The sequence below is a fragment of the Athene cunicularia genome, assembly GCF_003259725.1.
Source record: "Athene cunicularia isolate RWA chromosome 7 unlocalized genomic scaffold, athCun1 chr7_part1, whole genome shotgun sequence".
NCBI classification, from domain to species: Eukaryota; Metazoa; Chordata; class Aves; order Strigiformes; family Strigidae; genus Athene; species Athene cunicularia.
Window position 1 is genome coordinate 473,836 of NW_020799107.1, and position 26,281 is coordinate 500,116.

Sequence of the window (26,281 nt, forward strand, 5' to 3'; positions counted from 1 at the left end):
TCTGTGGGAACTTAACACCTTTCAGGTGTCTGCCCCTTTGCCATGCTTGACCAAAGGTGCAGGTTGGTAGGAGTCAGACACACAATCACGTGGGCAACGTACCCCTGCACACTGGAGGAAGCGATGCCCTCAGGAGAGGGGAGCAGGTCATGGCCCAGACCTCCTCACACATGCTGGCTCCCTGGCACTCACCAGTGGTGGGAGGACTCGGCAGATACTGGGGTTACAGGACAGGCCAAACACAATGCCTGGATGTTCTCCTGAGAGCACCAGCACACTCAAGGGGCATTCAGAAATGTGTAATCTAATCTGTGCCTGGGAAGTAAAGCATCATCAGTCTTTTCTTACAGATGAGAGAATGACGCAGAGAAAATAAGTAGTGTAGTAGTGTAGAGATGTAGGATTTGGTGGCAGAACTGAAATGAGAACCCAGGTACATTTGCTTCTGTACTCCCTCTGGCAGACACCTCCCCACACCAGTCCCTGAGAGCTTCTCTGATTTCTAGTTGCTAAAACACACTGTAAACAACTGCAGATACGTGTAACCCTTTCCTGACATCACTCCCCCAGAAGCGATACAGATAATATCCACCCATTCAGGTGGGACATCAGGAAAATTGTACCAGCACAGGGCCCAGAGAAGGTTGTTGTGCCACTGCAAGAAGTCAGGCATATCATGAAACACTTCCTGAAAGGCCAGGCAGTCAGTCCCCTGTGTGTTGTTGCTGTTGATGCTGCATATGAATTTTCCATGTGTTCTCCTTCAAGGCTGAATTTTTATTACTCCGACTGCCACTTACCATCCACTTCCACTCCCAGTGACTTCAAAGAGGGGCAGCTTTTGCTGCCAGCCCTCTCTTCGTGCAGGAGGAAGGGTGGAGCTGCTCCGGCTGTGAGGCTGTGGGCGCCAGGGCCAGGAGCACCCAAGGTTTTCTACTCCCTGTATTTTGACACAGAAAGCCACACAGCATGACTTTGGCACAGGACACAACATGAATGTGAAACACGGCATGAAAGCTGTGTGTGTGCATGCTATGGGATTTCTCTCCAGCCACTGTATTCTGGTTCTGCAGATACATATAGAGCGAGAGCTATGTGGTACCCCTTTCCATGTGAGAACAGAAAGCAAGCTCTTCTCTATGTAATTTTATGTTCATTTGTTCATAACATGAGAGGAGGAAGGAGGACTAGAAGGTATTTTTCCAGCAGTTCCTATACAGACATTAGGATAGTCTTTTGAATTGAGAAAATCAAGCTATTTCTAGGTTTAAATGAAGCACCACAACGCAAGCCACTCACCCTTCCTGAAGCTACTTCTCCCTTCCAAGGGAGAGGTGCTTTCTGAAGGCTGATCCTTCACAACCGGTGGTGCTAGGTTAACTGTTTCCATCCTCCCTAACTGTAAATACTGAAGGCCAAGTATTGTTTTTCGTACAAACACAACCCATGATGAAATCAGGAAGGTAATTCAGGAGGTCAAAACATGAATGTACATGCTGACACCGCCAGTCCGGGCTTCATATCTTGCCTGAAGCACAGAAGACACCCCTCTCCAGAGCTCAGTGAAGGCTCCTCTAATGTAGGATTCAGGGCTGGATCTGAACAAGTATGGCAAGCTGAAATGGCATTGAAGACATCTGAGTTATAACCTCTGCAGGACCTTCTCTCAAGCAATTTACCCGCTCTAACCCACCTTTATCCAAGTTTCACTGGTTACCTTCTGTGTTAAATCACTTTAAAAACATGGGTCAAAGTTGTTTCATAGCTTTACTCTCTCAGTAATGTGCAACATGAACATAATAGTGTTATTAAGAAGTCAAAAATAACTTAACACAATAGTTATATAAGATTCTCCAATGGTCAAACTTTCAGCAATTACTTTTTGTTAAGTTCAGAAAATTAGCATATTTGTTAATCAAATTAATTTAAAAAGTAGCTTTTCAAAATAAAAGCAATGCTTTAAATAAATATAGTCTTTTTTTTTATAACCATAAAACACTTAGTCCTGTTAAAGGTAACACAAATACTACACTCAAGCACAGTACTTAAACAATTGAAATGAATGGTGTGAGCATACATGAGTTGGACACTGGGAGGGACGAGGATGCACTGCTTCGTGACGTTCTCTGTTTCTTTTCTACAGCAACACAAAGAGCATCCAATTCTCAGAACTACCCTAGACATATGACATGTGTCAAGATATTTGTAACTGCTGCACAAAAATGCTGGTACCCTGTTTTTTCCCCAAGCTATTTCTCTACACTACATCTGTAGCTGTTCTGCAGCCTTGCTTCAAATTTCTAGCTGAGTGTAATTCTTAATCACAACAACGTAAGACCAGATCCTGCTTGCTTCATCCAACTGATTTCAACATCTAAGCAGAAGGTGGCAAGCAAGATCTGACCTCTCATACCTCTTGCAGTAAAGCTCACAGTTTGTGAAATCTGTAAAACCTCCCTTCCAATACTGGCACCACCGGGTGTTTCAGAATGGCCTGAAGCTCACCTTCAGAGTTCTTGATCACTGAAGGATATTCACAGCTTTCCTCGTAACTATGGGGCTGACTAGCTATGTTCATTACTACACGAGTTAATGCCTATCAGCAAGGACTGTAGCTGTCCTGCAGATCTACAAGGTAGCAATGACTTACTGGAATGAAATAAATCAGCTAGTTCTTAGATTAGTACGCACTATCTGGGTGTATCCTGAAGAACAGTTTGCTAAAATTCCGTGAAATATACACCTCAAATCTAATCATAATCTATTCAGCAACTCTGACCATTTATATATCTCTTTTACTTGGTTTGAATTGTTCACTAAAAATCACGTTCAGGATCTGCAGCAAACCGCTGGTTTTGCCTTCACAAAACCAGCTGTTGGTAACATTCGTTGTTGTTTTTTGTTTGTTTAAACAACATAACACTAATGTAACCTATAAGTTAAATGATAAAAGCTGGAGAGCACAAAACTGATACAAATACTCTATTTGTTTTGATCTTCAGAATGAACTGCCTATTCAAAGATGACAAAGGAATAAATTAGCAAATGGCTAATGTAATGCATGAAAGGGCGTCTACAGGATTTGCATGTGCACACACACACACACACACGCACTTGCATACAGACATCTTGGCTTCATTAGAAATCTCACTACCAGAGTTTAACTTAGATAAATTAACTGCATTAAAATACTGACATTGTGAGGATTTTAATACTATCAACACCCTGTAGAGGGCATTCCTGTGTGAATTTCTAAATGCTTTAAAAAAATAGTTTAGAGTTATTGAAATCTGTGACAAATGCGACAGCCCTGCCTCCCCTCACAGCCTCCCGTTCTCATCTCCGGTATCCTTCTCCTGTATTGCCTCCAGGCACCGTTTTGACTTGGCGTCTGCATGCCCGCTTCCAGTTTTGCTCAGTCCGCACGACAGGCACGCCAGCTGGATCTGCTTCATGTTCTCCAGGGCTTCGTTCTTGGCGTTCTTCAGGAGGTCTCCTTGGCCCTGAGGATGCACAGACAGACACACAGGAGAGAGTCAGGGATCACACACATTGCTCGGGACCCCAAGCGGCAATACCACTCTTGTGTCTTGGCCATATTGTTTGGTGCCGTGGAATGCATCCCAGGCCCTGTCTCAAATCCCCTCTGCCCCCTGTGAATGCCAGCCCCTGGGGAAGGGACCGAAGGCCCTTCTGAAGCCCGGCACCCAGCTCAGTGAGTAAGGCAGCAGCCAGCACAGTGGGCAGGGTGAGGGGGACAGGCACCAGACTCCCCCCACTTCCAGGTCACCCCTTGGGAAGTAATTTGGGCCTGGCCTTAAGGAGTCCCTGGGCAAAGGCATTTGCTCTTCCACAGTAAACAGCAAGGACCTGCCAGGGACAGGGCAGCTATGGGACATGGTACCCCCTTCCCGTGCCACTGCTCCATCCTTGTGCCCTGGCATCAGCTCGCACGTGGCAATGGCTGCATGTCCCCAGCCAGGGGTCCCCTGCGAGCTGTGAGAACCTGGTTACCCACCCCTCCTTGCACCCGAATTTGCTGCCCAGCCTCAGGCCCTCCACTGGCAGAGGCAGGCCAAGCTCTGCCCCTATATGAAACACAACATCCCGTAGTGCTACAGTGACTCCATCAGAACCATTTTATGTGGGACCTTCGAGCAGGTGAAAGGGAATGAGAGACTTCAGGAGCAAAGGTCTGCTTCTGGATCTTCCCAGAGCATGTAGAAGTGAGGTGACTAACAGGATGTCAATCCAATTTGTAACTATCAGGAAAAATGTGCCATCAGAAATGCCAAAATGAGTATTTATGCAATACTGACATCTGAAGTGCCACGAAGCTACAAGATGCTGGTGCTAGAGGATACAAATAAATAAAAGTCAGGAGATGCATCTGGTTATTAAAATTCAGTATCACTAAGAACTTGAGCTGCTCTTCTCCTAATGTCACCCAAAGTACAGTTTAAAGTACACCACCCGCTGCAGCTGGTTATACACATATTCAGAAGGAAGACCTACACTGACTGAAATGTCACATTCACACCACTGCACCCTGAGCTGAGCTCCTGCAAACCACAGACACTTTCGGGGGTCTCAGGGGAGACAACAGATATTACAGCAGGACCTGGGGCACACTCAAGGGGCAACAGATCACCGACCTTCAGTTTTCAAAACAAACTAGATGTGTTAGACAAGTCACAGAACACCACCTTCCAGTAGTGGGAGCATCTCTCTGCTCTTCTTTTCCCCAGAGCTAAGAGGAAGGATTTATCCCACACCACTTAGCACAGTTGCCTATTCGCCAGTGCCTGGCACCGCGCTTGCACTGCCTGAGCCTCTGTAAACAATGCTCACAACGAAGAAACAATGGTGGCTTGCAAGTCCTGCTGCACTGGTAAACACCACATGGGAACCCACGTCATCCAGGGATGGCAGCCCGCACCCGAGAACATGATTGCCTCATCTGCCGGTGACATGAATTTGTCCCTGCTGAACAATGCAAATAACTACCCAGATGCTGGGAATCCAACTCAATGTGAGAATTACAGAAGGTACTGGGACTGTGTGAGTGACTCTGTGCTATTTGGTATGAAGCTCTTTTGAAGAGATTTGTATCTCAGCAGCATGACAGTTATGGGAATACACAGACAAATAGCTTAGGATTCAGCAAGCAGACATGGTTTGAAAAAACAAAACAAGGATAATTTACCCAGCTCATATTTCACATAGCTGTGATCCTGCTTTTAGGACAGAGGTTGATCTTACGGTTAAAGGCAGTAGGCAGGACTCCAGGAGCCCCGTAGCTGCCTTGAGCACCTGGCACACCCCGGTCTTCCTCCCTGTCTGCAAATGGCACGGGAATCATGACAGTGCTGTAGTGACAGAGACAACACACTGCAGCATAAGCAAAGAGATCCAACAGCAGTATCATTATTGACATGATAATGTTATCAAAAAGGGTGGTAGATTCTTCAATACACAAATCCAGTTTTAAGTAGTTTGGTTTTAGGATGAAATAGACCCAGCTGCAGTGAGGCTGGTGCTTTTCCTTATCATGCACACAGGACTGAAGACACCAAAGGCTGCAACAATGAGCAGACAAAATCGGTGTGATGATGCTTCGCAGCCTTAACTTCTCTAATTCAAAACCTGGTGCTATCTATTCATGCACAAGAACAGAAAAATTCCCTTAGCACAAGAAGCAACTCAAAAGTAGGCATCCCTACAGCACCAAGAACAACTAAGCCCAAAACCTGGGAGAGCCAGTGCAACAGAGAGGCAAAATGATGACAGTGAAAGCTCAGTACCCTGAGGCACCTGGTGTTCCCTTAGGTGGAGTATTTGGGGAAAGACTTCTAGAAGCCTGTCCCCTGCTGCAGCATGGCCAGCATTACCCTGGGCAGTGGGAGCACTCAGTCGTACCACGCATGAAGCAGGTGCAGAAGCACAACATGGATGCAACTCCATAAGATGACACAAAAAGAGCTTCAGCAGAGTCTATGTCACCTTCTTCGTATCTCCTCCTCCTTCTTGGGGTGAGGGCAAAGCATAGAACTCTTTCTCAGGGTGGTCCACAAACCATGTCTTTTCCTAGGGACTCTCTGAGATGTTCGTTTAAGGGAGGCTACTTGGGACTTGATACACCCCTGCTTGGAGGATGACAGCCGGAGTCCACCCTGCCAAGACTCATATCTGAAGTCCCCAGAAGCCAAGGGACTTCACACCCCATGTGAGGGTGCGGAGCCACCCGCTCTCCCTTATGCATATTCTGATTTCACATTTAAGTAACCAGGCAATTCAGATTACAGATTTCGTCTGAGGCAATGCACAACATGTCTTCAGGTTCCAAGAAGAAAAACACTCCTCCTGAGCATACTTCCAATATTTTGAAGACATTCTTATTTTACAGTGATCTAAAAACAGAAATGGACTTATCAAAATAGTGCCATCCCATTCATGTATAGACCAATTGATTTATGTCTTAGTCTCCTTGTATCTTTTAAACAGCTGGTTCATTTGAGTAAGCCGAAGGAGCAAAAATGATTTTGAATCATCTGTCACAAGAAAATTAACGACAAACCAGCCCCTTCTGACAGAGCTGTCATAATTCAAGAAACACCATAAAAAAAAAAAAAAAAGAAATCTGTGGGCATGCTCTGTTTGAAAAGCCATCTGTTTGCTTTGAAAAACTGGCTGTGAGCATAATCCACTTAAGAAAAATGTCAGCAAAATTGTGTCAACACCTTAACAAACTAAATACTGAATAGAAGCTAGAGTAAACTTTACAAGTATAATTGCATTGAAATAACCTTCATAAATCAGTCATTGTGATCATCTCTGTCCACAGAACAATCCTCTTTGCCCTTACAAACAAAGCATCTCTCTTCCAGACAAAGAGAGATCACAATGATCCACTTCAACATCCATCCATCTATCCATATCTCTCTCTCTCTCTCTCTCTCTCTCTCTCTTTCTCTGTCTCTCTCTCTCTCTCTCCCCCTTTGGCTACTGATATCATCAGCCTCCCTGAAAATAAATACTTGTGAGAAAGGTTAAACTCAGCATTCAGCACGATGCTAAATTAAACCAAAATAGATTGAGTGTTCTACTTGAAAAACTGATCAAGGGGTCCATTTTTATTTAGAGTTAGGGAACATTAAACGTCAGGTTTCATACACCTAACTACAACTAACTATGGAGCCTCAGCACAAATTAACATTATAGCACAAATAATGCAGCTTGTCAAGCAACTGTAGGATTATAAGCCTTTACCTTGACAGGTTCATGCTACTTAGAAAATATGGATAATCTGACATGGCTTTAAATATTGCTCACTTTCAGTGTCAACCCATGAAAGGCTTTAAGAAGCAGAAGTAGTTCTAGACAGACACTGGCAAGGGCCACAGATGGGGCAAATTCTCTATGTTTTTAAAAATTATTTATTTCTTTTGCCAAATCAAACTCGTAAGTTTTTATGCATCAAGATGACAGCTCAATATATCTAACAACAACCCAGACTCTGAGGTTGGCTAAATGAGAGAAGGTGGGTCAGGCAAGTGGCACCATTTTGTGTTCGACTCCACAATACTATTTTTTTTTAATATGCTGCATGTATATTGCTACATAAATATAAAACTATGGGCACGGGTATGTACATTAATAATTCCTATTTCCATTCTTGTGCTTTCTAGGAAACACCCTGTGAGATGTAGGTCACGATGCGCTGCTAGTTCTGGGCACCCACCAGCACTGGGGACTGTGGCTATCGCACGGGCAGGACCTGAAGCCCCGCGTTGGCAGCTGCCCGCCCCGGCACTGGGGGGCTGCAGGAGGGCCCTGAGGCCACCACTCACCCGTGCAGAAGGGAACTGCACTGACAGGTTGCCCCATGCGAAGCACCTTGCTCTACCACTGGTGAAGTGGGAAAGCCCACGTTGAGCAATAGGGCCCTCCCGCTGTTCAAAACTGGCCGTGTTTTCAGGGAGGCTGAAACCCGGGCTGCGAAGGCCATTTTGTAATCTGCTGCTTGCTAAAGCAGACGGTTGCTTATCTCCTGGCAGACACATTCTCTGACAGCACATTAGGGGAGCTTTCCTCTCCGCTCCTCCAGGGCTGAGTAAACAAACAATAAATATCAGAGGTCTTACTGCCCATGCTTACTGCTCATGATATTACTGCTATTTTTTCACACTTTCTCAAAGAAACAAGCTCTTACATTATTATTTAATCAAAAAATAAAATCTCCAGAGGCTACCAGTGGCCACCAGTTTGGCTGAAAAAGCCAGACATGGCCAAATAAAAAACCCCACAAGCATTGTGTCGCTCCACATTTCAAAGGTAACACAAGTAAGTTAATGGCAGCAATAGTCTGTGCCAAAGGACTTGTAAAGCAGAAATGCTGGAGCTCTACTGGGATACTGGGATACTCTGTGTGGAGGCAGCATTTACCATAAGGGGTGCATTTTCCAAGTGTCATAGTGGGACTTTAATTGTGTTTAATATTAATAAGGAGACACAAAATTAAATGATTGTACATGGCTTTGAAAATGTAATCCTGAGGAGGAAATAATTAATGAAATGATTAGGCTGCTACGTTAAACTTATTACAAAAAGCAGATATTTTTCCATGTCTCCTTCAAAGTTAAATGTGGGAACAATTGATACGAATTTGATTATGATACATCCACATTTCAGAACAGAGTACTCAAAAAACATACAGAATTTCTGTACCAGTGCAGACTTTAAAAACCCACCCTTTTCATTATTACCATGTTTAGCTTGTCAAGAGCTTTGCTTTATTCTCTGTGACAGAGATTATAATGCACACGTTGGCAAGAAAAATTACTGTACACAAAGATTACACACAAAGCTTATAATCACTTCTTGCGCACTGAAAAATAAAAGAACTGCAAAAATTAGTTACCTCACAGGAAAAGCAGAGGCCAAACATTACTTGTTTTAAACCCTTGCATAGCAGAAATTCACTTCCCGTCATGAAAATAAAAAGGCCACAGATTTAAACGATGCATTTAAATAGCACTCCTTATGCTTCTGGTGTATCATTTAAGGTCTGGGTTTTGGGGGTAGTTTCCCACACACTCCATTCTGAACCAAATGCTTGTCTCTACCTGGCTGAAACCAGCAACAGCTTCTCCAACAAGCAAATTGGGCGATTCGACCGAGCCCTCACTGAGCCCTGAGTCACCGCGTTTCTCGGTATTTGCTAGTAATTTCAGACGTCAAACTGAGCATCTCATTTTGGTGTATCAGCGTGTTACTGACAGCCGGAGACCTTCTCTCCCATTTCCCAAAGCAGGATCTAGCAAAGATTTGCAAGAAGGAACTAGAGCTGAGAATCAATTATATCACATAGAGAACAGATCTGAGATGTACGAAAAAGAAAATATTCACCCAGGGAAAGGCAGTCACCCCTATATGAAGTCTTAAATCTCTATAAGCATGAGCAGGGAAGAAATTATTGTGGAATAGACTGTCATGAGCAGCTTTGGCAGAAGGTTACATGATAAAAACAAGATGAACATGTTTTTAAATGAGCACTAAAATTGAACCAAAGGTTGTGCCAAGGTCAGAAGCTCTAGGGCTGATTTGCTCAACACGTTGTAGCCAGCAGCTGGGACACCTAGGTCAGCAAGGGTGAGGAAGATGACAGAGAGGAGGAATAGTTAACAGAAACAATCTCCTAGTATTTCTGTATCTAACCCTGATTACTCCTCACTTCATCCTTTCTCTGTTTATTTCATCAACCAGCTGTATGGATGCTGGCTCCAGGTTTTCCCACCTGTCTAGTTACACAGGGGGCTGAGCAGGTTCAGAGAGCTGAAAGAAACTCAAGCTCATTTCTCCAGGAAAAGCACCAGGAGCGCAGAACCAGCCTGGGCTGCACTGTATTTCCCAACTGTCTTACTACTTAGGAAAAAAACTCCTGTTCGCACCTGATATTTGCACGAGTCTCAGAAATTAAACCAGACCTGCAAGCAACACGGGCAGCCTTGAGGGCACCCACCTGCTTGCTGAGACACACAGCCCTCAGACCATAGGACCCAGCCAGCAGCCTCCTGCCAGCAAGCACCTAACTTAAGGACAAATGCTGGGTGAAGGGCTGAGGGGTAACCATCTCTGCAAATACTATTTACAAAGCATAGTCTCTTTTACAGTGCAGTCAGTTTTAAGAGCAAGAGAATAATAAGGTGGTTGGTAAAATTCTCATGGCAACTCCAAAGCAACCTGGCCAGGAGCTCTCTGTACAAAAGCAGAAGGGGTTCTCAGCAGTTCAAGGGAAAGCGGGCAGTAATCTTGACTATGGCCCCTCCACAGAGCCCATTCGGCCTTGGCTTGCCCTGAGCACCCAGCAGGTTCCAGTGTCCAAGGCACAGATCTCTGCAACCACAGCAGGTGTTCAGATACTGTAGTAAAGGGACATGGAAGAGGTTAATTAGAATGAATAAATAAATTATAATAATTAGAATACATAAATAAGAATAAAGTAAAGTAGGATTCAGAATGGCCCTAACTTAACATCACCTGTGGCTCTAGTGTGACTACTCATCACAGCCACGAGCTGAACTACTCTGTTAACACACCCAGTGGATTTGTGACTGACTGCAGATGGGTACTCTGGCCCAGGGATGGGGCCTGATGCTAAAACTGTAAACGTGGTGTGTTAAGATTAATACCCAGGTCACCTGAAAACCAGCTCTATCTGATTTTTACTACTTATATTTAAACTCCCAAACTAGACCAATCTGCGTTAGTTGCCAGTTGTCCCGTGCAAACTGCCACAAACTGTTCATAAACAAGAAACTGTTTGTAAAGAGGATGTCTCAGACAACCCGAGTGGGTCACCCTGTGGAGGGGGAGCTGAGCGAGCTCTGCAGAGGCGGGGCAGTGGGCTGTTGGCTGTTTCTCTCCTCCTCCCGCCTGTTGCTGCCCAGAGACAGAACTTGCCTAACTGCACAGGTACAAGCCAGAGAAAATGAGAACTTTCTGGAACAACCTATTGCGCATGTGCAAGAAAGACTATATGAAGGCAATACCCCACGTGTGTCTTTGTCAACTTGCCACCTATGGAGCACGCTGTGGCTACTCTGTGACAGTGTGGGATCCAATGGTGGCGATTCTCCTTTTCCTATCCCCCCGTCCTCTCTTTTCTCCTTCCTCTTTCTGCTCTCTCTCACTCTCCCTCTTCCTTATTCATGTGTATAAATTTTGTAGGAGTTGAATTGGGACCGGTTGTTCATTGACAGATTATTAGGAAAATAGTCTCATCACCAAAGTGCCTTTATTCATTCTCCTGATGGTTATCAGTTGATTGTTACCAAATTGTCTCCATTCACTTACTAAAGTGGTCAGCTAATAAAGTCACCAACACAATTGTTCCTCTGAGTCACTGTGGTCACTCAGCTGGCCCTGCGGCTCTGCCGAGCAGAGACTGGCTCTTCCACCAGCACGCAGGCTCTCAGGGAATTCAAAAGATTTACCCCCCTTGTAACCCACTGTGTGGGACGAGACACAAACACCAAAACTTTTAAACCAACTTCATTTGCCACTTGGGTCTCACCCCAAAGGTCTGCATTGGAGGGGATGATTAAACAGGGACCTACAGAGGTGTTCTGCATTAGCCTGGTTAGTTTGCTAGGAGGCTAGGAACAGTTCATTGCACAGCTAAGCCCAGAGCTCAAGGCAGTGACGTGAGGGGTTAGGAAGAGGGAACGGCAGCTGCCTCTGCTGGTGAGGAACTCCTCTGATAAACACCCATGGCATTTTTCACCTTCTTTTCCAGCTGTTGCAAAGGTGCAGTTAAAATCTAAATGGCTGTGCTGGATACCAAGAGACAGTCCCCTTGGCACCGCACCAGACAAGGCTCCCTGGTTTATTACAAAACTGCCAGCCCACCACTTGTATATCCCCAAAACATGCAACACAGCCAAACGCAGACCTTGAGGGCAGCCCGGGAGGTGGAAATGAACAAAACACTTCTGTCATACAAGGAGAACATCAAAAGCAGTCATGCAATTAGCAAAGAAGCAAATACTCAGAGAAACTTCTGATTCTGGCTGCTGGCCTTGCCAGCATGAGTATATCACTGCCTTGGGCAGCCATAGCAACTTAGGAAAGAGGGTCTGTATTTGTAATTCTTTTAGGGGATTTGCCTAATGAAATAAAGGCAAAGGACATACACGGCCAGCTTGCTCTCTGAAACACAGTCAAGTGCCCTCCCAAACCCTACTGGCCCCAGACCAGAGCCTGAGAAGGAATTAATGTCAAGCATTTGCTTGAATACCTAAGTGCCAAAAGCACTCATGCTGTAGCACTCCTTATTGATCTTTAAACAGAGTTCTCCACTGAATCCATGGGCTCTTGCAAATCAATTGCACTGTATGGCTACTAATCTATTCCTTCAAGCAGGCATTTTATGTATAAAAAGAGTGGGCTTTTATTTTCATTTCTTTAAAAAATGCCTTTTCCTTCTCTCTCATCTGGGTGTTTAAATTAAATTACCTTGTATCAGGCTGTCAAAAGCAATGAATGTGAACATCGACTGTCTGTAACTGTGCTGCAGCAGGAATTTGCTTTCAGAAATAATGTCATTAATTTGATGTTAGCCATGTGCTGAGCAGTTCAGCTGCTTGTGCGTCTCTCAGGCACTACATCTAGTAGACAGTTTGCAAGCACAGCCACAAATGTACGGACTCTCACTGTCAACCCCTCCATGCCTAGAAGTCTGCCTTTTTCTGGTGCTAAGTTTGAAATCAAAGGGTTGGCTGGGAGCCCAGGAGTGCACAATCAATGCTAAGAAAACCCCACATTATTGAAGAAATTTATTTTTGATACACAGCCATGAGATGGAAATCAAAGCTGTATGTCTAGGTATTTATTTCTTAGTCCTCCTTTGGTCACAAAACCAAATTCCCCACATGTACCAACACCAGCTGGTAACTCCAGTAAAGTCCAGAGAGTCCCAAAAAACCAAAACAAGGTAAAGAAAAATAAAGCAGAAAGCACAGAATTTTCTTGCATTTCATTTTTCTGAGTAAAAGGACCAGCTGCAGGAAAAGATATGTTTTGTAGCTAACAAAATAACTGTGCAAATCAACCCCTGAGCAAAACAGGTGACTGGGAATAGCTGCCACCCTACCACATCCCTGCTCCCTGGTGCCCTCTGTGCTGACTCACAGCCACCCAGGCTGCAAGCCACAGTTAACATCAAAATCATGTCCTTCATCACAAGTGTGGACAGCAAAATGTCCCTTAAATTCATCAGAAGCTGAAAAGGGTTTACTGATCTCTGAACTGATTCTGTTTTGACTGAAGACAATGGGAACGTGTGCTGATTTGGGGGTTTTTTGGTGCAGGGAGTGTTACAGGAGATGTACTACACTTACTGCTCTCCTTAGACTACTGTTTAGGACAACAGCTAAAAACACCATACCTGAAGCTATGCTTAATGCTAACTGAAATAATCTAATTAAGATGAAATGAAATTATGCCCGTTAGAGCACAGCATTTCTGGAAAGTTAAGAGCATACTTGCGCAGTGCATGTTCCTATGTGCAGCTGTGCAGCTCCCTATGCTCCCCTTGTCTCTGACTAACTGCCTGGCACAAACCCTAATTTCTTAGCAACTATATGGTTTGCAAATCCTCCTGCTGCAGTGGTGGCTGGCAAACATCACCAGCTGACTGGGGTGCAGGAATCTGCAGAAGCCACCCGAGCTCCCCATTCCTACTCACCCAGATGGAACGTGACGCCCCTGTGGTTTGGCTGCTCTCCTCCCTTCCTGTGAAGTGCTGTGGGCAGTCAGTTTCTAACCTGTTCACAAGTAGCACAGACCATAACTTTATGCTGAAGCAGAAAGCTTTAAGCTGTGACCAAAAACTCCAAATGCCGTGAAAGGTTAAGTGAAGAAAGAAAAAGATAACACCAAAGGCTGTCTAACTGCTAGGAGGGAACAGGTTTTTGGAAGATCCCTAAGCAAATGCTCTGATCCACCTTGTCCATCGGCTGGGACATTCCCTGTAGAGGGACCAGCCCTGTCATTCTGGTCCCCTGCAGTCAGAAGCAGGTTTGCTGGTGAGATGGCCAGTGAGGTCAGTAAAAGCAGAGCTGAGTCACCTTCTCTGCTCGCATTCCCCCAGCCAGAGGTCAAAGAGGCTCCTGTGGGCACAGCAGCTGTTTGCTTCCCTTGTGAAAACCCCAGCCTCCCTTTCCCAGTGTAGATGTGAAACCAAGTACAAACAGGAGCTGGTGTGGTTATTTTTGTAAGCAGCACACTATCCCAGCAGGCAGAGAGCTACCAAAACAAAGTGACTGGGAGGGGAGGAGAAAATCAGGAGAAGTCAAAAGCAGGCATGGCTGGACATGACAACCCTCCATAAAAGATCGGAATGCAGATACAAAGCAAACTGGGTGAGCCAAGCACAAAAATAAGTGGTGCACGATGGAGAATGTAGTTTTCATTTACACATTCATTGCCCCAAAATGTCAACAAGGGAAACTGAACAAGCATAATTTCCAACTCATTATAATGCCATGCCACAGAAAAGAGGCTTTTTGGCAAAATTGAACTCAATTTTTAAGCCTGATACAGAGGGCTGTAGTAATACCTCCACAGTTACTGGTGAGGGTTGAAGAGGATGAATTTAGACTACTCAGCTTCAGGTCACCGAGCCACCCTCTGGAGGAAACGGTCCTTCTCCTGATGCTGCCAGCAGCCTTGTGTCTCAGCCCATTCATCCAGACTGCTAAATTTGGCCCCTCAGGCTGAGTTCTGCAACCCCTACCACCTCTGTCAGTGCTTGAAAACATAAAAAAAGTTTCAGGTGCTTTTCAGTGCCTTCATGTGGCTCATCTCCTTCCTGCTGCTAGGTACACCAGCTTTGCCAGGTCACTGGTGCGATGGAGCAGGAGCCCAAGCGACACGGAGTGAGAAAACACAGAGCACTTAACTGAGATTATCGCCAGTCACTGCTCTGCCAATTTAGAGCTATCACAGCGGATCAGTAAGGCTCCTCCTGCCAATACAGGACCGTAATACAGACAATGCTGGAGAAAAAACTACTATATGGGCCTTTTTAATTTACTCCTGTGTCTTTTTAATCTGCTCTCTCATGTACATAGCCTATCTGACATAAGCAATGCCATCTTTTCCTTTTCGTGATCTAAAAATAAACAGCAGCTGCCACAGCAAGAGAATCACTGGTCTCTTTCTCAGCTTTTCTCCCCAGATGGATCCCATCTGTACATAGGGAAATGACCCATAAGAAAGGGTCTTTTAGCTCCTGCAGGGTTCATCACCTTGCACTTGATTTCATCTGACCCAGGTAAATGAAGACTGTAGCTGTCAAGGACACAACACACAAGACTGCAGTTTCCCAGTCCACTGTTTATACAGTAAAGCTTACTTCCACCTGCATGCACTTGGGCATCTCATCGCCCTAGCTCCCATGAAAGTTTTTGGGAACATCTGCCACATTTAGGGCTTAAGTGATCTACCTGGGTTGCTGGGGAAGAATAACTGCAAAGCAAATGCCTGGTCTCACTGACCACCCACAGCCTTCACTTAACGCAGTTTCTGGCTTTTGATTAACTGTCCAGGCCCTCCCTGTGGTGGATCCATATTGACAATAATCATATATGTTAACACAGAAGTCTCTACTCCACAGTCCTCTACTGCTGGTGGATCCAGACTACAAAATGGATCAATACCACCATTGAGTTAAATAGTGTTTCATTTTAACCACAACCCTCAGAATAGTGGTGGGGATGAACATTTTATCTTTTCAAAGTCAGGAGGGAGTAATGGAAGCTGGACTGGCACAATGAAATGGGGAAGGTCATGCCAGCAAATCTCTGCCTGCTGGATTCAGAGTTCAGTTTCCCTGACTCGTGTACTCAGGCAAGTGCAGAAGTTGTCAAAGGTCCTGGCAAGCAATGGTATTATGCACATTCTAGCACATGGAGAGAGGATGCCTATCTATGCTTGGGAGGGAGAGGGGGAGAACTCAGCAGTCATACAGAGACATGCTAGCTCCTAGCTCCAGCAATGCACAAGGGCCAGGTATCACTCCGTTATAAAGTGCGAGTACGTTACCGGATTTGACTGAGGCCACTGACAGTGCCAGGGAAAAACCAACCACCATCTTAGCAACGGCAGGGGAGGAAATTGCAAGATGGAGCAACCCTCAGCTTTCATCACCTCCTGAGCTCCCCCAGGGAATTAGCTTAAATTAGACACCTGTTCCCCCACAGGGAGAAGGGTTTTGTCGATGGTGGCACGTAATTCACATAACAAAAGGAGCAGTCAACTTCGCATCATTTATAAGTGCTGGGAAACTGTTATGTGATCTGCTGACAGTAGCTGTAATGAGCTCAAAATATACCACAAAGGTAATTTTTAGAAGACGTTAAACCTCTTGGCACACACCGAAGCTTACATTCAAATGTATTTCAGGCTAGCACCAGTTTACAGCTCCCAGAGAAAGGCTCAATTCAGATTTCACAATAAGCAAATGCTGAAGAAAAAACAATGTACAAGCAATCCTCTCTTAATGTTTCCACCATGTACAAATCAGTACCCTGCTCTCTCCCTGATACTCAACAGCCCTACGCAAATTCAGAAAAAAAGACTGGGGGTGGAGGTTTCAGGCAACAACTCCCTCTTGCTCTGTCCCACCACAGACCACCTAGAAACGGAGCCCTTCACTCAGAGAAACGCTCCTTCATACGACAGCAATGCACACACAGGTTGTGGGACGGAGAAGCTCCCAGGTGGCACAAAGACCCATGCCTAATGAACCAGGGAATTTGTCAGTGTAGGAACAGAACAGCTTTGGGTAAAAATCCCCCCGAGCCTGTGGATTACCCAGGCAGGGTGCTGAGCCGACACAAACATGCTCCACGTCTGGAGGAAGACAAAGGGAGTTTTCTCTATCCATATTTCACTAGCCCTGAAGCAATCACAGCTCCGCCAGACCTTCACCAAGACACAGGACGCTGATTCACAATGGCATTCTACGGTTTAAAACATGAGGAAGACAAAACACCTGGCAGGCACCATCAGTGTCACCTCTAAGTTGTAAAGTGAATTCGCTAAATGATGGACACTAAAATACAACTGAAATTATTTAAAAATGTATCGTGTCTTTTCAATAATAAATAACCACGTGACCGAATCTCTCTTCTCATATACTATTACATTTAAGGGACATCAGGAATCCTTCAAGTTGCATAAAGAGATAACTGGAGTTTTCTAAGCCATAGTCAGTCCCCAAGTCCAAGTGAAAACCCATTTTGTGTGTCTCGGCATGAGAAATACCACGCTGCTTAACTGACCACCCTGAAGCAGTATCAGCAGTGAATGTAGGGGAGCAAAGGCTATCCCGGTCTTCAGGGCCATGAATAACCACCCAGATGAAGCCCCAGGGGACACAGCCAGCGGTGGGGGAAGGAAGAGGGCTCTCCGAGCCCCTCAGGAGTGCCAGGCACTGGGGCAGGAGCACTGCCTGGGCACAGGCCCAGTGCCACCCCACAGGCCAGGAGAGGACCCCAAGGGAAGGCTCCCACCCAGCCAGCACGCTGCCTCGCTGCTTGAGCTGCGTGTGGCAGGGCTGACGGCCTGGCTTGGGTTATAATGCAATTTTTAATACCTTGCAGAGGCAGCTGTTCATTTTCTTTCTTTGTTAGTGCAGTCACTGACAGATAAAAGCAAGAAAGGTGTGAATTTCTCCTGAAACTTATACTTTTATTAGAGCCCTTTTAATTCCTCAAAATGAGGTCATGCTGTCATATTGGAAAAAAACGAGATTCCCAACTTCCACGTCTTCCAGGTTGCGTTAATTAACTCCACTGCCAGGTACGGCAGTCTCTGATATCTGTGTCTTAGTTGAAAACGTCACCGTTGCAGGGGAGAGGATGGTGGCAGAAGTTGTTGAAGTTCCTATGCCACTTCCATTTCCTGCCTTCACTGTCTCCTCCTCCAAGGGATGGGAGACAACACTGACCCAGTTTTTACACCAAAGCAATCCTCCTTTAGTGGGGAACCATCTACAACAATTTTTCCATTCAGTCATCCTTCTGCCCCCCCCTCTCCCCTTTGTACTACCCATTTTCCAGCTCAGTTCTGCTCAGGCACACATAAATGCCGGAGTAGCTCCTTTTCCTCAAAAGATGAATACCTTGAAGGAACTTTCAATCCCACCTGCTGATTTTTCAAATAGCCTCCTCATACCTGATAATCTCGTTACTGTTCAAAGCAGCATTCAGAGAACAAAATGTCTTTGTTTTCACACACTACCACCTGAACAGTATTAATTACTTTTCCAGTTGCAAAGTCTTTGGACCAAATGACACACCCCCTTGAAAGAATCTGGCCTTCGCACCCAGGTGCCAAAATCCCTTCCAGGTGGGTAGAGATGAGAGACAAGAGCAGCGCAGCTGGGGTGCAGGCTGTGATGGGGTCTGTCCCACCGATGGGAGCCGAGCAGTGCCAGATCCCACACAGCTACCCCAGGGTGAAGTCAGCACGAACATGGAGTCATACACTCGTACAAACTGCATCAGAGGCAGACACAGCTTTAGAGTCCTGAGAAGTTTAGTTCAGATCAAGGATGGGGAAGAACCAGACATGTGGTGGTTCTCCTGCTGCTTTAGCATGATTTAGATGATACACACAACTGAGACGATGCAGAGGAAAGGGCTGTGTGAGTCTGGAAAGGAGAGACATAAAAGACCGAGACACCGTGAGGCACAGAGGGGTAACTGAGGCAGGACGGCCAACCAAGCACGGGGTTTCACTGCACTGCCAGCCTACACAAGGAGAGAGCTAGACATCTATTTTGGCAGACTAGTGCTATTTAAACATCTTGACAAGCCTCCATTTGTGAAGCGACACTAAAATTGGTTTTCTACACACAGCACCTCAGCGTGCCAACCCTCTGCTGGGCTCAAAGCCCATGCTGCCAAGGTGGCCTTGGCACAAGGGGTGCTGGGCACAGGGACCCCGCATGCTCCTGGCCCTGCCTCCCACCACCATCACTGCAAGGCAATGCACCTCGCCCAGCAGGCACAGCCAGGGGCTTGGCATTAGGTCCAGGGCTTTTGGAAATTTGTCACATCACTCAAAATAAAGGCACATTACAAGATCGCTTGCCATCTATCTCTGGCTTATTTTAGTCAAATACAAGGAAAAGGGGCTAAGCAAGATATCAGCCAAGGTTTTTCATAGGATCTTTCATTTCTCTAATCTGTTCTTTTTGTCCCAAAGTTACTGTTGTTCTGCATATATATTTGATGGCCTGTCCCACCTCCTATATGCATACATGCACATGTGTTTGCACACATACAAACCCATCCCAGTGGAAATGAAGGAATAATATTTACATTTGAAATGCAGAACTTTGGATTCCAGTCAAAAATAATATTAAAAAAAAAAGGAAAAAAAAGGTTTACATCAAAGGAAGGCAGCTCACAGCACTTGTTTTCTGGATGAACTTTGGTGACCCTCCATTTTTGGTCTCTCCTGCACTTGGGTCCCACACAGATTGCAAGAGGGTCCTGTCCCTAAACCTACTGTTGTGGAACACCTACAGGAGCAGAGCCCTGCTGCTGAAGGAGGAAAAGGGAAATGAGAAAAATGGTAGAGACCCATATTTATCCTCAGATGACTCTGGCCATCAGCTTCTTCCTCAAGTACCAAGTGACTCTGGGTCCCTGAGTGCTCCAGACACTGGGTGTCACCATGGAGAACACCACAGCCTCATACCAAGCACCTTCCATGCAAGCATTTAAGCAGGGCTTAGATCCACAGCAACAAAATATTTATTTTGATTCTGCATTGGGGCAGCAGGAGAAACTATACAGCCTCTCACAGGCCCTTCCAGTCCTATTTTATATGCACCCAAATAGCTGTTAAAGGCTGGAAAAAGACAGAACACGGTGTGTGCTCCCTGAATGAACAGAACTATTAACTGGGCTTGGTCCTGCGGGGGCCACGTGAGGTGGAGAGGTGAGTGCTGCTCACCACAAGCACCAGGGCTGCAGGCAGGCGAGTGCGGATGCACATGAATCCCTGTGCCTGGGCAGTTAAGCACCGACTCCGCCTGATCCAAATGCCTGGACAGTCGCTTCTTGCCAGTCAGCGAAACACTCCTGCTGTGACATTATTCAACAAAACCCCCAGGAATAACTGACTAATACGGGACAAAGTCTCTCTGCTTTGTCAAGACCTCCTGGGACTTCATGCCCTAACGCTTCTCTTCAGAAATTCACGTATCGTGAAGGAGCACGAGCTGTGAACCCCAGCGATTGTTGCTCTCCCTTCCCCCATTAGTCCCTGCTGTTGCCAGCATTTGGTACTTGCAGATTTAAGATCACTTGGGTGGCCTCCATGTATATTTTAAACACATGTGAATATTTAATTTGCTCTAAACTCAATTCATGTCTTGAAATTTTCCTTGGCCAAGAAAACAGAGACCTTGTCAGAAACACCATTAGGGCTTCAAAAGCTCACAGGGAGCAGCCAGGTACCCAGAGAAGCGGTGCTGTACTTGTCTGAGACTGCTCACTACATCCTCCCCAGAGCAATCCTCAGCAGCATGGCTGATGGCCAAGGAGAACAGCGTATTCCAGTTCATTAACTAGTACCGCTGAGAGACTGGGATTACACTCCTTTTACCCTGATGCATACTGTTGGAAGTAACTTGAGAAGTTTCCATCATGAGATACAACTGACAAAATCCACTGAGACCAAGAGTCTTTTAAAGAGCTCTGGTTCCTGCCTTTGGCCACGGGCAAGTAAGTCAAAAGCCAGCGCTGTGAGCAGTGTCAGGGAGAGCTCAAGGAGGCATTTACCTACCGAATCAGCAGAGAACAGCACTCTGCTACGTACAGGAAGGATCTGCTAACCTAACAATTACACAATTTGGTTCTGTCGGTTTACAAAATACACTGACCTAAACAGCTTCGCACATGGATCACACACTTTCACCTCCTTAACTTGTAACTCACTATCTTTTAAAGGACTCTCAAACTCCCTACACCAGAAAGATCTTGAAATACCTCCCCACAGACAGATGAGCTCTGCAGCACAGCCCGAGCGCCAAGAGCACAGGCTTTGCCCTCTGAATGAGCTCCGAAGCTGGGAGCCTCTGAAACACTCACCACTGCATTCAGAGTACGCAGAGGGAACAAAGAGAACAAGTTACGCTCCCATGCAGCTCCTCCAGACTCTTCACATGCCTAAGAGGAACAAACTAAACCTATCTTCTTCCTCAGCTTTCCTTCTACTTTTAAATAAACTGCTTCTAGCTAAGCAGGTTAAGCAGGTTGGCATTTACAATAAATGGATGTTGACCATGCTGGACCTTTTCCCCTTCTCTTTATCACTCTCTCAGAAAGCCAGCTGTTTTACTTTTTCTTTTTTGTCCTTCACTTCATGTGAAAGAGACCAACCTGATCTAGTAACTACACAAATAATTAGAGCAGCTCTGCATTTCCTCACGTTTGTAAAACCTGTCGTCCCATCAAAGGGACTGGCTCAGTCAATCTCAGCTGCAGCTAAACTGGTCTAGGAGTAAGACACCAGATCGCTCAAAAGTAGCCAGGACTTATAGTCTGGAGAGGTTTAAGAGTTAGAAACACCACTCTGAACTGCATCAACAAAGGAAATGCAAACAACATGGGGACTAGATGGCAGGAAAGGCATTTAACTTCTCCAGAAAGAGAACCTGTGGGGTAACCACATTCAAAACATTTATCTAGGGAGATCTGGAGACAAGCAGACATGGAATAATACAATAAGCCCTGCATTTAAAGGCAAGCATGAAGACTCCGTGCCGCACAAACCACTCCTGCCTACTGCTCTTGCTGGACTATCACTGTCACAAGATGACAGCAAATCACAAGAATTTGCTGCTAAGCTACTATGGCTTGTATTTCATCTATTTTTGCAGTTTCACAAATTGAGCACCCGTGCACTTACGTCCACAGAGATATGCTGGGGAAAGGAGAGACATCAGATATGAGGAAATGGGGGGGGCGGGGGGAAGCCTAACTGACACTTATGGGGAAAGAAATACATGACACATGGAATACAGCAGCTTTATGGGGGCTGGTGAATTCACCATCCTCTCACTTTACATCTAGATGGTGTAAATTGTCGTGTAAATTCTTTGGCAGCAATTATACAACATGTGGTAGAATATATTGTTACCACTGTGCTTAATTACAGGAAATGTCCCTAAGATTCTGCCATGCTGCTCTGTTGTTCACTCTGTAGCACGCCTAGGAGAGAAGCCATGGTTCTTTCCTAACTGCAGGAAAAAGGACTGCTGTGAAAAGACCCAAATAAATCTTACTTACAAGATGGTTTGAGAGTACTGTAGAGTATCCATTAAAAAACAGTTGCATAGTGACCTATAATAATCCTTAAATTAAGGCTATGAATGGGCCTAGTTCTTCCAAAGATCATCAACAGCTCTGTGCTGATCTTGTGCACATTGTGCATAAGGTGCTTCAGAATAACATTCACTGTCTGATACGTTGCTTTTCTTCCTAAAGAAAATGGATAGTGATGTAAATTCATCTCAGGTTAAGTGAAGCCAGATAGTCTGTGAGTACATCTTTCAGAAATCTGGCTTTTATCTCTCTAAGTAGCCTCAAAGTGCACATTTGGGGCTCTACTACCCAAGTGAGAAGTCTGGTTGCTGCAGGTCTCCCAAGCAACTGAAGGCTGATTGTCACAAATGACTGTGATGAAGAAACAGGCCATTTGTGGACATCATCCTCCAAAAGTGCTATTTGTGCACTGTTTTGCTGCATAAAGCCACTTACACCAGAGCTAACATTGGTCACGACTACATCATAAAATTGTGGATTTCTCCCCCAAAGAGTGAACTGCATTAGCAGTTTAATAACTGTACACCTTCTGCATTCAGCAACCTCCCTTTATACATCTAATCAGCATTAATTTCAATGCAGGATAATTAGCAGAGATACTCATGGATGGATGCTGAAATGATCCCTGAAAATTTAACCACTTGATGTCTTGTAGCATGTGCTAGCAGTTGGAGTCCTAGTAAGAAAGAACACACTTATGGCAACAGAGGTGAAATCTTATCATGGGCAGCAAGAAAGATTTAGAAACCCGCACATTTCAGAGTAGAGACTAGATTCAAACATTTGGGTGTCTTCCCCTTCAGTAAAAGACAAAACCAGTAAATGCCACTTTACCTTTGTGCTCCCATGTTTTGTCTATAAATAAGCCAGTATGTGGTATATTAACTATCTAGATATTTACCCTCAACATGCAGTCAAGTATCTGGTGGTGGTGTTCCTAGACTTTGTGCTGATCCACCAAAGCACAGATAGCTCAGCAAAATAAATCTGCAGAGAGCAATGCGTGTCCACGTGAGAGCAGTAAATCTGAACTGCAGTCAGCACACTCAAACTTTGCCTGGCTTACTCGCCAGACTTTTGGGACTCTGGCAGATCCCAACTTCTTTGCCCAAGTAAACACCTCCTGGCAGTCTGTTGCAGTTTTGCTTCAGCAAGGACAGCAGTTTTGCAGGCTACACGTTTGTTTTCCCCAAACATTCTCAAAAACTCATAGAGCAGTCATTAATTCAGCAGTTTACAGATGTGACAGATGCAGAGTGCCTCAGCTACTGGAAAACGCTTGGGACAAGATCCCACAGGAGAGACAGACGGCGTGGGCAGAAGGGCCCCAGCAGTGGGGGCAGCCAAGAGGGCTGGGAGCATCCCCGAGCTGGCCCTGCACACACACCACCTGAACATACCCGAGCATTCCCAACCTGAAAGCTGTCTAGTGCTCTACGGCCGCACCGAGTGCAAGTGGTTAATGTCCCTGCTCTCAGAAGGACTCACTAGCTCACGGCCAGAACTGCCCTAACGAGGCTTCTCAGCTTCTGTCTTCCAGGGCCAGGTGCCCAGTTCCCTCCAGGCGCAGGCAGGCGGGAGCTCTTGCCCTTGGCAGAACAGCCACGGGCACCAGGGAGGAGGTGACCTTGCCAAGGCCAGGCGGGAAGAACACCGGCAGATGGGGAGAAACAGGCACCAGCCCACGCACCCCTGGGAACCCCTTCACTCCATGAAATGAATGGTTGCCTTTTTTAAAAAAGGGCAAAATGGATTGTGAACTTTTGATCAAAAGAGAGGGTCGGCCAAGCCAAGCAGTTTTGCGTGCTCATTAGGATGAAACGAACTGTTCCTAGCACCATGGTCCCCACGAGGTGCTAAACGCAAAATTTCTTTTGCTACCTTTGCATTTCACTGGCACGTAATTAACTACAGAAAGGAACACAGAGGCACAGAGACAGCGGTGTATGGAAATGAAAAAGAAAGTGAGACTAAATGTGGGATCATAACCATTCCTGCAAAGTGGCTGTGAGAACACGATTCTTCTGTCTAGTGTACTGATGTCGTGCCTCTCAATATTATGAGCTGCAAGACTGACAATATTTTACACAACATGGGACCAACTAAGATGTGACATTTAAAAAAATATGCATATATGTCAAAGTTGACTGTCACTGAGTTCTAACGTCCCTGTTCTTACTATCTTTTTTATGTTCTGGCAAACAGTTTGTCCTTTTAGTGGGTATTACTAATATGTAATTAGGTTTATACAAACTAAGGAAGAAAATGATATTATTTAGATTCATTCTTATTAGGTACCTCGTAGAAGTACCTTGGGGCATTTTAAAACAAGAACAATGCCCACAGTTATTATTTTTATAAAATATACTTTAATCTTGCACTTTGTAACTATTTAATGATTTTGCCAGTAGCAATTTCTTATTGCATCCCCTCTTTGTATTCAAAGCTTACCTATTGCAATAAGTCTTTATAAAGGAATACATTAATTAAATATGCCTTTAGCTTCACTAGCCTAGGAAAAGACTATTAATCATCTCACAGGCATAAGCACAACATAATACTTGCTGCTGCTCATGGGCACCTCACACAAACTGACTCCTGCTGCACGATATAATCGCCTCCAACAGCCCCGAGCACACAAAGCAGCTTTCTCCCATCAGTGTTGTGCCATTCACTCACCTCATCTAGCGTAAAACAGCTGATGCATTTGTGAGACGTTACGGGCTAATCTTTTCTTTTCTTACATCACTACACCAACATATAGTGAGTTATACTTGTAGTGACCACCCTGACACTAGACATATGGAGAACACCGATGGCTTGAGTGGGTCAGGGTTGCTGTCCTCTCCTCACCAAATCCTCCCAGGGAGCTCTCACCAACACAGAGGGGACAGTCAGTGCCAAACACAAGATGCAACTGTAACCAGCAAATAGGTTTGCTATGGGCAGGGTCTCTGAAATGCAGTATTCTTCAAGGAAAAAAAAAAGTTTAAGAATAATGACTGATGGTCTCATATCAGACACCTGAGGTACAACCACACTTCTAGCCATCTTATGTCATTGCTGAGTTGGATTTCAGTCAGAATGAAATGGTGTTTCATGTGCATTTATACCCATGGGTAGTTGCCACAAACTCTGTTAATATTTTATTATATGAGGGGGTAAAAAAGAAGCTGTGGCTTAGAAATTAAACATGTCAATTATTCCTTGACCTTGACTAGATGTTTGAAATGCTCTTCAATATGTTGACAATGTGTGCTAGACAGCAATTATTTTTCATGGACAGTGTTTCTCTGATACCCTACTTGTACCTTCATTAATCACAGGTCACCCTCAGAGGTTCAAACTTCTCATTTAAAAAAACATCTAAAAATGGAAAAGTTTAGAGTAACCCTGACTGTGTTTAGAGTGACTTCTGAGCATGACGCATTTATTTTATCTAACACAGCTAAAGATGTGTCAGAATTCAGGTATTCAGAATTGCTGAGTGGTTGGTTTGGTTTTTTTTTTTATCCTTTTTAGCTACTTGCCTCAATTATGCTGTGGGGAAAAGGTCAACTCCTTCCACCACGTTTGAACTGGTTGCCTTTTCTCTTCATCACAGGTCCTATTAACTGAGCCTACACTGACTCACTTCCTCTCTCTCTCATGGTCAGTCAACATAGGCAAGAAACCACAGGTGTCCCTCAGTTCTTCTCTAACCCTTTGCTACTACCCACAGCTCTCCCAACCATTTTTGCCCCTCAGCCTCTCTGTTCCTAACTCCTTTTTCCCCTCGCCTGCTCAGGACATGTTAGTGCTCTTTCCAACTCCACAATGCTGAAGCATGCATCTCTCTTGCTACCACTGTTGCATGTTACGTTTAGGTAGAT

The 26,281-nt window shown here is 45.2% G+C and overlaps 1 protein-coding gene across 1 annotated transcript in view; it reads right to left on the minus strand.

Annotated features, from left to right (window-relative positions):
- Positions 1 to 2,243: 2,243 nt before the first annotated feature.
- PLCL1 (phospholipase C like 1 (inactive)) overlaps positions 2,244 to 26,281 on the minus strand; it is a 44,672-nt gene continuing 20,634 nt past the window's right edge. Inside the window, exon 5 of the mRNA XM_026852157.1 lies at positions 2,244 to 3,503. Within this exon, the coding sequence (XP_026707958.1) occupies positions 3,321 to 3,503 (183 nt within the window). The 3' untranslated portion in view covers positions 2,244 to 3,320. The remainder of the gene's footprint in view (positions 3,504 to 26,281) is intronic.